At 32.2% G+C, this 14,616-nt stretch overlaps 2 protein-coding genes and 1 non-coding gene across 3 annotated transcripts; 1 reads left to right on the top strand and 2 right to left on the bottom strand.

The window, feature by feature from the left end:
- Positions 1-60: 60 nt before the first annotated feature.
- Positions 61-1,969, bottom strand: LOC110817419 (polygalacturonase QRT3-like). The gene is made up of 3 exons (XM_022045953.2): positions 1,698-1,969; positions 1,363-1,602; positions 61-1,172 (listed from the first exon to the last, which is right to left on the bottom strand). The coding sequence occupies exons 1-3, from the start codon at positions 1,863-1,865 to the stop codon at positions 177-179; spliced, it is 1,404 nt and encodes a 467-aa protein (XP_021901645.2). The 5' UTR covers positions 1,866-1,969; the 3' UTR covers positions 61-176.
- A 2,728-nt stretch (positions 1,970-4,697) lies between these two features.
- Positions 4,698-7,488, bottom strand: LOC110817416 (polygalacturonase QRT3-like). Its single transcript, XM_022045950.2, has 4 exons — positions 7,155-7,488; positions 6,570-6,807; positions 6,227-6,463; positions 4,698-6,087 (listed from the first exon to the last, which is right to left on the bottom strand). The coding sequence occupies exons 1-4, from the start codon at positions 7,310-7,312 to the stop codon at positions 5,098-5,100; spliced, it is 1,623 nt and encodes a 540-aa protein (XP_021901642.2). The 5' UTR covers positions 7,313-7,488; the 3' UTR covers positions 4,698-5,097.
- A 961-nt stretch (positions 7,489-8,449) lies between these two features.
- Positions 8,450-8,533, top strand: TRNAL-CAA (transfer RNA leucine (anticodon CAA)). The gene has a single exon. It is a non-coding gene; the product is annotated as a tRNA-Leu (tRNA).
- The last annotated feature ends 6,083 nt before the right edge of the window (positions 8,534-14,616 follow it).

Raw genomic sequence — 14,616 nt, 5'->3', positions numbered from 1 at the left:
TGGTGGAAAGCTCGTGTGACCTCTCTGTTCCTTTGTGCTTTATTTCATGTTACTACCAAATTAATTGAAAAAATATATATATATCTCAAGTGTTCATGTAAAAAGACAAAACCATTGACCCTATTCACATTTTTCATAGTTCAGATATAAAAATAAAATTATACAAAAAAATTTTATTATGCTAGTTGATTCACGGTGACAAAAACAGTTGCAGAGACTGCAAGATTCGACTGGATCACCACACGATTATTAGAAGTGTTTCGCAGAGCGTGATTAGGGAATGAACTATCACCACCAGTACTGAAAGAATACTGAACACGGCGGATCCTGTTTGGAAACAGAAGAAGTTGATTAAAATCAACTAGCCATGAAGTCCCATTCCCCTCAACAGAGCTGCTCGCAACAGTTGATTTCAAACTCATTCCTCTAACACTGTTCCTCTCAACAATCACTTGATCAACTTCTCCGAAAGCTCCATCCAATTGAACAATGTCAATCCCTCTGTCAGATCCAGAAAACATATTATCAACAATGCTCACTCCACTCGCAATTCCCTTTACCGATTTCAGAAGTATAAACGCGTCGCCCAGGAAAAAACTGTTCGATACCAGTAATTGAACTGGATCTTCTGCTACAATTCCAGTATAATCCAAATAACAATTCACGATTCTTGTCTGTGTTAATCCAGGAAGCTTCACGTGGATTCCGATTCCCCCAAATCCAGTTGCTTTGTTATAACAGTGAACGCCGGATATTATATTGGCTTGGCCTTCAATCGAAATCCCTACGGCAGCAGAGAAGATGACCACATCTGTGACAGCATTATCGTTGCCCATTAGGCGAATCGCCGTTCCGGTGAAGTCTCTCTCGCCTTTGTCGCCGCCGGCAGTGATGTGTTGGCCGAGGAAAGAGTTTCGAATGTACGTCTCGTGACCTCCTTGAACCAGAATGCCGTCGCTGGTAAAATGAGTTATGTAGCAGTTTTCAATGGTGATTCTCAGTGAATTTATTACTGAAATTCCACCTCCTTTATAGTTACAATCCAGAAGTAAATCTTTCAGAGTTAGGAATTCATAGTTGTAGCCTCCGGTTTTGGGTGAAGAAGATGATAAGTCAATCAAAAAGGCATCTGCTGGGAAATCTTTTGAAGCTGTTAAGGTTCCTCCATGAATCTGTTTAATAATCAAAATTAACTTCAGCTTCCATTTCAAGTAAATAAATGCAGATCCTTTTCATTAACTCCATTCCTTTTCTACTTACATTTTCAAATAATCAGTTCAATATATTTAGAAAATTGAGACATACTTTTTGTCAGTTTAATTATTTTCATCTGAATTACTAAAAAGAATGGCTGCAGCATACCAAAAGGTTGGCAACTGGGTGAGGCGAAAGGCGGAGAGACCTGGCGATGAGATAGTTGCCTCCTTGGAGATCGATTTGTGCACCTCCAAGATTGGTTATTCCTTCCATCAATGATCCTTGATCCGGTCCCCCAATTGCATCAGCGAAAGCTCGCTCAAATGCCTCTGTGCTATCTGATTTTCCCGTTGGGTCCGCACCATAACTTGTTACCTTGTATACACGCGGTGGTCTTGATCCTTGCTGCACCAATACACAATGAATAAATTATATTTATAAAATATGCGAACTCATATGTGTTTTTAAATAATCAAATAATTAGACGTATGAAATTATACCTGAGGCTCAGAGTGAGGTGTAGGTGCAGGAAATGAAGCTAGCATAGGATGAATTAAAGGCTCCTTCAACTCACTGTGGTGATTATAATGATGATAGTGATCCCCGTAAACAAATTTAATCTTAATCATCATCATCAGAGCAGCCAGGCCAGTAAGTCTCCAACCCATTGTGGCAATGTTTTTTGTTTGTGCAAGGAGGAGATATGATATATATATATATATATTGTGATTAAAAGAAAGGGAACGGTGAGCATATATGCGTGTATATAAATGTGTGAAAGAGATCAAGACATGGGAAGAAGATTTTGAAAGAGTCGCTTTTCGTTGTTTGTTTTCTTTGAATGAAATTTACATAAAAGAGTATTCGTTATTGACTGCAACAAAGAGGAATTCCTTACCAGACTTTTTTTTTACTTTCTATACCGAACTAAATAGAAAGCTTGTGTTTAATTAATTATTAAGACGTAATTTTGTTTTAGGATTTCTCTTCTACATAATTTCTTTTTAAATATGTACACTACTCACTCTATATGCTTAGTTTGCTTTTGATTTCTTTTGAATAGCAGGAAAAATGCTACTCACCTCTAATTTATTTACTTTTCTCAGCTTATATTACATCTTCATTTACTAATTTAGTTTAATTAGACCATGTCCATATATTTGTCTTTATTTCCTTCCCACTATATTTTATAAATAGCTTTTACTATTTCAAATTTTTGAAAAATTATACTATTCTTTCATTTTGATTTTTATGAAACCAAAATGAAAAACTATTATTATGGTTGTGTACCAAATTGGAATTATATAATTATAATAGCTCATCACTCTAGCCACTAGAAGTTGGAGATTTATGAATAAAAATTAGTACGATAGAAATACAAATAATAACAACTAAATATATTCACGTAGCATGGTAGGACATTAATCTCTTACTTGCCGTATCCTACAATACCTAATCGATTTTTGTAAGGTTTATTAGAACCAAATGAAAATTTGATACTCTTAAAAGTGATTTTTTTTTTTTTTTTTTTTTTAACTAAGACTTATCCTTCAAAATTTCAAGAGAGAATTCAAGATTAGTATGTCAAACTTAACTACTAATTTATAATATTATCTTATTTCTTTATAGTTTGTAATATATATAATAATTTTTTTTTTTATTTTTTACATTTATCTTACGATATTACTATTTGGATATCAAAATTTATTTGCATCCAAGATCAAGCATTAAAATTCTTCTTGTGGTAGGATAACAACATACAGCATATCTATTAGAAAACAAAAAATATTTTTTTATCGTTTAATAGTAGATGTAACTAATAATAACAAAATTTGTGACAATACAAGAATTATTGATAGCTTTTGAAGAGCTAATATATTACTATTTGGATACAGAAATATATAAATGTAAATAATGCAATATTATCTTATAAATTTAGATAAAAATCATTGAGATTTATATATATGTCAAATAAATATCATATTGAGATCGACTCAAAAGAAAATAAATGCATAACTTTATATTAGAAATACTATATTCGACAGAAATATATATTAAAAAAGTTACTAATGTTTTTGTATTAGCTTATATTTCATAAATATTTATGCAACAAAGATAGGTACAATAGAAAATTAAAAATTTATAAATTTGAATATATTTATGTATTAACTTTGATATGATTCTTGATGGGTCTTAGTGATGGGATAACTTCATGACATTTATGCTTCGAGATAACCTGACACCTCTAGCCCAGAAAAGTCAGTTTGGGCTCATATGAATGATGACAATTTTTTAATTAAGTTCATCTATTCTTTCTTGTCATTACCTAACTGATGATCATATGAATCCCCTTAAAGAATTATTTTGTCTTTATTTGCTCTTAAACGAGTTCATCAAGTTTATGTGGATCTTTACTTTTGACCATCTACTCGTGAATGCGGAAAAAAATAATAATAACATATTGTTAATAACAATAAATAAAGTCTCTTAAATATTACAACCATAAGAAGAGCTTTTTTCATGCTATTCAGTCCTACCCTCTTGCCAAACAGATTTTGAAATATTTAATTGATATTAAAAACTTTAATATTTTTTCTCTATTTAAATGTGAGCTCCCATGGTATTGAGATCTAGAAGACAATCTTCCTCACTATTATTTGAATCCTTTTGAAGAAAATGAATAAGCACATCTTTGTTGGTTGGACGAACCGCCCTTTTTCTACCTTGGGCATTATTCAATCTACAATAGAGTCTTATATAGTGTGCCTTGGATCTCAATTTCTATATTCGTAGGAAGACCCCTCTAGATTTCTGTGGTTTAGTTGGAGGATTTTTCTAATTGGTTCAAGCTTAATAAGGATGATACAGCTCATGTCATCCCTGATAGTAGACCACTACTAGGGACTTATTAGATATAACCTGAGCTACTGGGTGGCTGCTTTTATGAGTAGCTAAGTACTAGCCATTCGTTGGTTGTTAAAGTTCATGGTATCCTTCAAGGTCCTAAACTTGTTTTGAGTTGTAGTATTTATAAGTTTATTGCAGAGATTAACTCTTTTTATTTGAAATATCATTTTTATCATATCATTAATTGCCGTATTTATTTTTTGCATATCAAGATATAACCTAAAGTCATACTATTTTTGATTGAGAGATGTAGATATCCTATATTTATAGGCAACATAACACTTGTGTCAGTCATCTCAGTTTGTGGAGGCATAATTGTCCTGTGGGTTATACTACTTTAACCAATGTACTTAAGAGCTCAAACACTTATTATACATTGACCAGATTGATATTGAATAGATCGTCTTTTTAGGTTCTATATTTTTTTCTTTTCTATTTGTAAAAAAAAAATTAAAAATATTAAATTAAATTTTTAATTTTTAAAGTAATGGCTCGAGGTAGGAATTATTGGTCAGAGCAATAAACTAGTGAAGTAATGAATTTATTAGTCCACTTTTGATAACAATAAAGAAAACCATTAATAAGTATATATATAAGACCAAAAAAATGAAATTTAATATTTAATGTTCACCAAAACATTGATTTGTTATATGAAACGTGTACTTGAAATGATTAATTAGATAACCAAACACCACACCGATGATAAAGTAGCTACCCAACTCCTCCCTTTCCCCACCACCATCATCTTCTCCAACGTTGGATTCCGACATAACTGTTCCAATCAATCACCAGTTGATTTATATATTAAGAAGCATTATGTGTTTGTTACGTATGACTTCATTTTTCTTTTGTTATACCATATCTGTAAACCAGTAATTTCCCAACGAATTACAAATGACCCCCCTATTCACAATTTGTGTAGCTTAGATGATAAAAATTAATATATGTATGTGTGTGTATATATATATATATATATATATATATATAGAAATGTCATTGTTGATTCACGGTGACAAAAACAGTTGCAGAGACTGGGAGGTTAGATTGAATGACGACGCGATTATCTGACATGTTCTGGAGAGCATGATTAGGGAAGAAACTACCCGCAGTGCTGAAAGAATATTGAACATGGCGGATCTTGTTGGGGAAGAGAAGAAGTTGATTGAAATCAAGTATCCATGAACTCCCATTCCCTTGAACAGAGCTTTTCGCCTCAGTTGATTTCAAATTCATTCCTCTAACACTGTTTCTCTCAACAATCACTTGATCAATTTCTTGAAAAGCTCCATCCAATTGAACCATGTCAATCCCTCTGTTAGATCCAGAAAACATATTATCAACAATGCTCACTCCACTCGCGATTCCCTTTACCGATTTCAGAACTATAAACGCATCGCCCAGGAAAAAACTGTTTGATATGAGTAATTGAACTGGATCTTCTGCTACAATTCCCGTATAATCCAAATAACAATTCACGATTCTTGTCTGTGTTAATCCAGGAAGCTTCACGTGGATTCCGATTCCCCCAAATCCAGTTGCTTTGTTATAACAGTGAACGCCGGATAATGTATTGGCTTGGCCTTCAATCAAGATCCCCTTCGCCGCGGAGAAGATTACAACGTCGGTGACCGCATTGTCGTTTCCGATCAAGCTGATGGCGGTGCCGGAGAAGTTTCTCTCGCGTTTATCAGCGCCGGCAGTGATGTGTTGGCCGAGGAAAGAGTTTCGGATGTACGTCTCGTGACCTCCTTGAACCAGAATGCCATTGCTGGTAAAATGAGTTATGTAGCAGTTGTCAATGGTGATTCTCAGTGAATTTTTTACTGAAATTCCACCTGCCCTGTGGTTACAATCCAGAAGCAAATCTTTCAGAGTTATGAATTCGTAATTGTAGCCTCTGTTTTCAGGTGAAGGAGATGATAAGTCAATCAAAAAAGCATCTGCTGGAAAATCTTTTGAAGCTGTTATTGTTCCTCCATGGATCTGTTTAATAACCAAAATTAACTTCAGCTTCCATCTAAAGTAATTAAATAAATGTAGAGTTTCGAATAATCAATTCAACTTGACCAATCTTAGTTAGCATAAATTACGTCAGAGCTTATAGAAAATGAAGGTAGCATACCATAAGATTGCCAACTGCAGATGCTGGAAATCGGAGGGGCCTTGTGATGAGATAATTTCCACCTTGGAGATAAATTTGTGCGCCTCCTAGATTGGCAATTTCTTCCATTAAAAACCCTTTACTGGATCCTCCAATTGCATCTACGAAAGTTCTCTCCAGTGCTTCTGTACTGTCTGATTTTCCTGTCGGATCTGCACCGTACTTTATTACCTCGTATACACGTGGCTTTGATACTCCCTACACCAATATATACGTTACATGCAAAGAACCAATTACATGTTTAAGATTTGTCAATTCATATGCACTTGGAAATATTTAACAGTTACTGATTAAAAACTTATACCTGAGGCTGAGGGTAGGGTGCAGGAACAGGAAGAGAAGCCGACATACGATGAACTAAAGACGCCTTTAACTCTTGTAGTCTGTGTATTTGGTCACCATGATAATAACGATGATGATGATGGTGATTTCCATAAACAAGCTTTATCATCATCATCATCATCATCGTAGTCGTCATTAAACCAAACAAACTAGTACTCGTCCATCCCATCATGAATTTGTTTTGTCCGTAAACAAAAGAGCTGAGATGCATACGGCAATTAGAAGAAAGGCAGTGATACGTATAATATACATATATGTGTATAAAAATGTAAATGTGTGAGGAAAGAGAAGAAGAAATGGAAAGAGTAGTTTTGTTGGGTAAGCTTTCCATGTTTGGTTTCCTGAAATTCATTACACAAAGAGGATTTGGAATTGACTTGCAGAAAAGTAATCCCTTACCAACTTTTTTTTTACTTTTTTTCTGTCAAACAAAATAAAAAGCTTGCTTTTAATTAATTACTAACTTCTCCTTGTGGAAATCATGAATACCCATTTTTCATTAAATATAAATATTCTTCATAAAGAAATTAAGGAACAAAGTAAATACCTTCTGCTCTTCAAAAATAAAAAACATTCATGTGGAGATGAAGCTTCTCTCTTTCCCTGACCTAACAAAACCTTTTCTCCTTTTCCCCTCACACCATAATTTCCTTCCTTATTAAAGCAGAGAAAAGCTTCGTTACAAGAAAAAGAAAAACTATTCATACAAGTTAATGATGTAATAAATTCTGAAACGTTTGTGGTTAACAATTAATACAAAGTCCTCTTAGAGTAGAAGAATTATATTTTACAAAAATACTTGGAAACAATAATTAATACATATTATTGCCTCTGAGTGTATATAATAATATAATATCATTGCCCTTTTTTTGGATCTTCCTATTTACTATATATGATTCATTATGATAAATAAAATAAAATAAAAAATTAATTTTCTGATATCACTACTATAATTAAAAGAAAATAATTCTGATTAAATATTTTTTTTAACTAAAATTTAATTTAATTTGATTATCGTAAATCTACCAATACATTAATAAATTAAATTGTTAATCCAACTAAATTATATATTATAAGTCTGATCTTGATTAAAATTTTACTTACTTATTAAAAACAAACAAATGACAGATGAAAGAATTTTATAAACTAAGACTGGGATTTGGTTGTTGAATGGCTTCTTTGTTTGGTGATAATATACCAAACTAACTAATCTAATTAATTAAATATGAGACGTTGGGGGTTGATGGCTGGTCTAAGAAATTTATGCCTGTCATGACTTCATTCCTTCATCTGTTTTGTTGTTGATTAGGGTTTTACTTCTTCATCTTCATTAATGTACCAACATCAATAATTCAAACAATTAAGGCTTTTTTTCTATCTTAAATTTGAACCCACCCCCCCAACTGTTCTTAAATTCATGAACACATCTCCAAATGTACAAATTATTTTGACTCAATTTCTTAAGAAAAAAAACAAAACAAAATACCATTTTAAATGTAATGGGATCAAACCATATTAAGAGGAGACACAATTATAAAGGGGGTGGTTTCTCTGATTTATTTGGGTATTCAGCTTTTTTTAATACTATAAATTTATATTTCTTTATTTATTTTTAAGTAGCTGATCATGTATTTTATATTTTAATAATATATAATAAACTCATAAAATTTTTAACATGAGTCTAGTGATGCTTAAGTGTTTTATAGTAATTTATATATTTTTATATTTTTTTTTAAAAAAGTTAGTAAGTAGAAAAACTCGTGAAACAAAATGTCTCTGACATTTTTAAATCCATCCCCATTCTATCTATAATAATATTATTTAACACAAGCAGGCCACAGAGTCAGGATGGCCGAGTGGTCTAAGGCGCCAGACTCAAGTTCTGGTCCTCGTGAGAGGGCGTGGGTTCAAATCCCACTTCTGACAATTTTGTTTCATATTTTAAGCTTCCATTTGAAAAGACATAAAAGTCTCTACTCACACATATTAGGAGAACTTTTTAAAATAATTATAATCCAAGCTCCTATATAATAAATAAGTATTAAATTATTAAATATAAACGTAATAATCCTAAAATTATATGTTTATTACAACATAAAAAAAGGTGAGATATTTAGTGAAGTGTGAAATAGATAAAAATATTTTTTTGGTAATCATCTTATAACTTAATTCAATAAAAAAAAAATTTCCACCTATCATCAATTTATCATATGCATTTTTATTTAATTTACTTGTTTTATCCGAAAATAGATGACATTTTATGTTTTTTTAATATAATCAAATAGATTGCAACAAGTTATGATAGCCACGAGAGTACTCAAGTTATTGTTGGGTTTTAGGTTCCTTCTTATGTGTAAAAACCCAAATATTTTTTGAACCTACTTATTTTTTTGTCTCATTAAGATTATTAGAGTTTTTTTTATGGGTATACCACTTAAGTTCTAAAAAATAATATAAAAACAAGTTTTCAGCCACTAAAACAAAGTGAACAAAAAAAATGTAATTTTTACTGGAAAAATTATATCTAACGTGTTTTGCTTATTTTCACGATCAGATAGTTTTTATTCGGATCAGACTGAAATTTGGTGAGTATTTAAAAAACTCATTGTTCTTCATTCTGAACAGTGGAGATCGATTTTCAATTGTTGGATTTTCGGTCATTTGTAGTCTGATGAGGCTGAAATTTGGTGAGCATATTCGGGATAGTTGTTCTTTAATCTAAATGGTGAAAATTGAATTTGAACAATCAGAACGCATCCATTTTGCATGAACAGTAACTGCTTTGGTGATATTTCTTCATTGCCTTATTTATTTCTAATTGTTTAGTTGATTTGTTGTTGAGTATTTGTCTCTGAATTATAGTAGTTGCTTATTATTGCTGTAAACACTAATTTTTATAATAGAACTCTTTTTTATTTAGATCAGGGGAGGTCACGTTGTTTTTATCCTTCACATTGAAAAAAGATTTTTCACGTTAAAAATTTTAGTATCTTTGTGTAACTGTTTTTTAGTATTTTGAGACAGATTTCATCATACTTATTTTGGCTGAATTTTTACTTCGTTATCACTCCTCATAGATTCATTCAAGTGCTTCCCTACAAGTGGTATCAGAGCTTGGTTCACTAATTCATTGGTCGATTGTGGATTTTCTTTTGCTCGTTTGAATGATGGAGGTGAATGTGAGTAAAATGGCTTATTTGGATGACACAAATTATTATAAGTGGAAAGAAAAAATGAGGGACCTTCTTGTCGTGAAAAGATTGCATTTATCTGTGTTTGCTTATCAAAAGCCTGAGTCTAAATCCAATAAAGATTGAAAATTTAAGAATTTACAAGTATATCGTTATATTCGACAATGGGTAGAAGATGATGTGTTGAATCATATTGCTAATGAAACAAATGCCAAAACTTTGTGGGAAAAGACTTAAAACCTTATATGCTTTAAAGACTGGAAACAATAAGTTATTCTTGCTTAAACAAGCTATACACTTAAGATCATGTGAATAAATTTTAAGGTATCTTTGATCAACTATCTAGCATGGGTGTCAAATTTGATGAAGATGTTATTGGACTTTAGTTGTTGACTACAATTCCTGATTCATGGGAAAACGTTCGTGTATTTTTGACTAATTCTACTCCTAATGGTGTTGTAACCATGCAATATGCAAGGACTGACGTTTTGAATAAAGAGATGAGAAGAAAAACTCATGGGACATATAGTTCACAGTCAGAAATCTTAGTTATTGAAAACAGGGAGAGAAGTAAAAGTAAGGGGTCAAGATCATAATAGAGGCAAAAGCATGAGCAAATCAAAATCAAGATACAAGAACCTTGAATGTTATTATTGTGGTAAAATAGGGCATATCAAGAAATATTGTTACAAGTGGAAGAAAGATAACAAAGCAGATAAAGGGAAGCAAAAAAATAAGAAAAATGACAACAATACTGATCGTGTTGCCACTACCACTTCAGATGATGATTTGGCTATAGTTTATCAAGATAATATGATCAATGTAGCTGATGATGATATTGTTTGGGTTCTTAACAGTGGTGTGTGCTTTCATGTTACATCAAGGAAAGAATTCTTCACATCTTATACTCTAGGTGATTTTGAAATTTTGAAAATGGGTGATGATGGAGTATCCAAGGTGACAGGTATCAGAACTATTTGTTTAGAGACCCAAAATGGAATAAAGTTATAACTCAAGAATGTTAAACATGCTTCAGACATTAGGTTGCATTTGATCTCTACTAGTAAGCTTGATGATTATAGCTATTGCAACACTTTTTATGATGGATAATATAAACTCAGCAAAGATTCCTCAGTTGTAAGTAGAGAAAAGAAGACTTCAGGCTTATATTGGTTGTAAGCTTCAATCTCTACAGATATTGTTAATGCAATTAAAGGTGATAGCTCCTCGTAATTATGACACAAGAGACTGAGTCATATTAGGGAGAAGGGACTTGATTGTCTAGCTAAAAGGAGTTTACTTTCAGGATTAAAAGGTGTAAGGTTAGACAAGTGTACTCATTGCTTTGCTGAAAAATAAAGTAAGGTTTCTTGCAAACATCATTCTTCGTCCAGGAAAGATGATTTGCTTGAGCTGGTGCATTCAGATGTTTGTGGTCCTTTGAAGGATAAGTCATTTGGTGGTGCACTTTACTTTATGACCTTTATTAATGATCATTCAAAAAGACTTTGGGTTCATACCTTAAAATCAAAAGATCAGGTGCTTGGTGCATTTAAAGAATTTCAAGCTTCTGTTGATAGATAAATTAGAAAAAAGTTGAAATATATTCCCACTAATAATGGTGATGAGTATTGTGAGTCTTTTGATGTATATTACAGAGAACAGGGTATCAAACATCAGAAGACACCTGTTAAAACTCCTCAGTTGAATGGTTTGGCAGAAATGATGAATATAATATTGATGGAGAGAGTCAAATACGTACTTTCAGAGGCTAAATTGTCTAACTCTTTTTGGGGTGAAGTTTTGTATACTATCGCATATGTGATCAATCTAACTCCCATTGTTGCATTAGGAAATGATGTTCCTAATAGGTTCTGTTATGATAGAGATGTTTCCTATTAACACCTACGAGTGTTTGGTTGCAAATATTTTGTACATATTCCCAATGATGAGAGGTCCAAGTTATATGCCAAGACTAGACAGTGTATCTTCATTGGCTATAGGTAAGATGAGTTTGGTTATAGATGCTATGACCAAATTCAAAAGAAAATTGTCAGAAGTCATGATGTAATCTTTGTAGAAGATCAGACTACTGAAGATATTAACAAGGTGGAGAAATCCAAGTCTCATATTGGTAGTTTGATTAATTTAGACCCATCTCTTACAACTCATATGTCTGATGCAGTTGAGGTTCAAAATCATGATGTACAAAATGATAATCATAATACATATGAGATTGGTGCTCCTGAATATGAAGCAGTTCATATTCAACAAGAGACACATGTTGAGGAACTTGAAGTTCCACTTAGGAGGTCTACTAGAAATCGAACGCATTCTACTATATATTCACCTAATAGGTACATACTCTTGACATATGAAAAAGAACCTAAATTTTATAAATAGGCGATTGAGAGTGAGCAAAAGGTAGAATAGATTGTAGTTATGAAAGATAAAATATAGTCTTTAACTGATAATCACACATTTGAATTAGTGAAGCTTCGTAAAGATAGAAAAATCTTGAAAAATAGGTGGGTCTTTAGAGTGAAGCAATAAGAGAATTCTAAATCTCCACGATACAAAGCTAGATTAGTTGTCAAGGACTTCGATCAGAAAATGAGAGTTGATTTTGAGGAGATTTTCTCACCAGTGGTCAAGATGACATCAATTCGTGTTATTTTGGGATTAATTGCCAATCTTGATTTAGAGGTTGAGCAAATAGGTGTTAAAACAGTTTTCCTTCATGGTGACTTAAAGGAAGAAATCTACATGGAATAACCTGAAGATTTTATGGTGAAAGGAAAAGAAAATTATGTTTGCAAATTAAGAAAAAGTTTATATGGGTTAAAACAAGCACCTAGACAATGGTATAAGAAGTTTGAGTCAGTTATCGCTATAAGAAGACTATTTTTGATCATTGTGTTTTTATGCAAAGATTTTTTTATTGTAATTTTATCATCTTGTTGTTATATATTGATGATATGTTCATTGTGGGTTCTAATTCTTCTAGAATTGATAGTTTGAAGAAAAAGTTGAGCAAATCTTTTGCAATGAAAGATTTAAGGCCAGCAAAGCACATTCTTGACATGAGAATCACTCACGATAAAAAATACAAGAAGTTGTGGCTATCTCAAGAAAAGTACATTGAAAAGGTACTGCAACGATTTAATATGGGCAAAGCTAAGCCTGTAAGTGCACCTTTTGTTATGTCTTTCAGATTGAGTGTCAAACAATCTCCTTCTAGTGAGCAAGATAAAGAAGACATATAGAAAATTTCTTATGCATCTGTAGTAGGTAACTTGATATAAGCTATGGTTTATATTAGACCAGATATAGTTCATGCAATTGGTACTATTAGTAGATTTCTATCTAATTTAGGAAAAGAGCATTGGAATGCCGTGAAGTGGATTTTAAGATATTTTCGTGGTACTGCTAGTTTAAAGTTGTGTTTTAAGATTGAGAAGCTTATTTTCAATAGTTTTACATATTCTAATTTGACAGGGGATATAGATTCAAGAAAATCTACTTTTGGGTATCTAATTACTTTTACAGGGAGAGCTGTGGCATGGCAATCTAGATTGCAGAAATATAGTGCATTGTCTATTATAGAAGCTGAGTTCATTGCAGTGACTAAAGCATATAAAGAATTGCTCTAGATGAAGAAGTTTGTGAATGAGTAAGGCTTTACACAAAAGAGATATGTTTTATTCTGTGATAGTCAGAGTGCAATTTATCTTGGTAAGAATCCTACTTTTCATGATAGATCCAAACATATTGATGTGAGGTATCATTGAGTTCGTGATGTTTTATATTCTAAGCAACTTGAACTTGAGAAAATACACATTGATGATAACGGTTTTGATATGTGCACAAAGGCTTTACCAAGAGTAAAATTTGAAGCATGTCAAGTAGTTGCCAGTTTGGCAAACTCCTCCACATAGTCGGGAGGAGGAGAATTGTTGGGCTTTGGGTTCCCTCATATGTGGAAAAACTCAAATACTTTTTGAGCCCACTTATTTTTTGGTCCATTAGGGTTATTAGGATTTTTTTATGGGTATACCATTTGAACCCTAAGAAATAGTATAAAAACAAGTTTTCAGTCACCAAAATAAAGTGAACAAAAAAAAGGAAATTTTCACTGGAAAAATTACATCCAATGTGTTTTGCTTATTTTCACGATCAGAAGGTGATCTTTACACAGATCAGACTGAAATTTGGTGGTAGTTAGGAGACTCATTGTTCTTCATTTTGAATGGTGGAGATCGATTTTCGACGGTTGGATTTTCGGTACTTGCAATTCAAAATTACTGATCACATTTTTCTTCCCGACACCGACCAGTTTGATTTTTTCCAACGATCAAACAAATCATTTGTGGTCTGAGGAGGCTGAAAGTTGGTGAGCATGTTCGGATAAATTGTTCTTTAATATGAACGGTAGTGATCGGATTTGAACAATCCGAATGCATCCGCTTTGCATGAATAATAGCTGCTTTGGTGATATTTCTCTATTCCCTTATTTATTTCTTATTGTTTATTTGATTTGTTGTTGAGTATTTATTTGAGAATTATAGCGGTTGCTTATTATTGTTGTAAATACTAATTTTTAGAGTGGAGCTCTTTTTTACTTGAACTATGAGAAATCCCGTGGTTTTTATCCTTTACATTGAAAAGAAGTTTTTCATGTTAAAAATTTTGGTGTCTTTATATTATTATTTTTTAGCATCTTGGAGCAGATTTTATCATATTTATTTTGGCTGAATGTTTACTTAGTTTTCACTTCTCATATATTCATTCAAGTACTTCTCTAGAGTTATATATACA

This window comes from Carica papaya, chromosome 2 (genome assembly GCF_054855325.1).
Source record: "Carica papaya isolate Zhongbai chromosome 2, ASM5485532v1, whole genome shotgun sequence".
NCBI lineage: Eukaryota > Viridiplantae > Streptophyta > Magnoliopsida > Brassicales > Caricaceae > Carica > Carica papaya.
The sequence above is the reverse complement of the archived record's forward strand: the minus strand, read 5'-3'. Positions and strand labels throughout refer to the sequence as shown.

Excerpts from the sequence above, each read along its gene's own strand:
- LOC110817416 (XM_022045950.2), bottom strand. The coding sequence starts at position 7,312 with ATGAATAGTTTTTCTTTTTCTTGTAACGAAGCTTTTCTCTGCTTTAAT. Across the intron at positions 6,808-7,154 it reads TTATTTTTGAAGAGCAGAAG|CTCTTTTGTTTACGGACAAA; the intron begins GTATTTACTTTG and ends TATGCATCTCAG. Across the intron at positions 6,088-6,226 it reads CTGCAGTTGGCAATCTTATG|ATCCATGGAGGAACAATAAC; the intron begins GTATGCTACCTT and ends GTTATTAAACAG.
- LOC110817419 (XM_022045953.2), bottom strand. The coding sequence starts at position 1,865 with ATGGGTTGGAGACTTACTGGCCTGGCTGCTCTGATGATGATGATTAAG. Across the intron at positions 1,603-1,697 it reads CACCTCACTCTGAGCCTCAG|CAAGGATCAAGACCACCGCG; the intron begins GTATAATTTCAT and ends GTATTGGTGCAG. Across the intron at positions 1,173-1,362 it reads ACCCAGTTGCCAACCTTTTG|ATTCATGGAGGAACCTTAAC; the intron begins GTATGCTGCAGC and ends ATTATTAAACAG.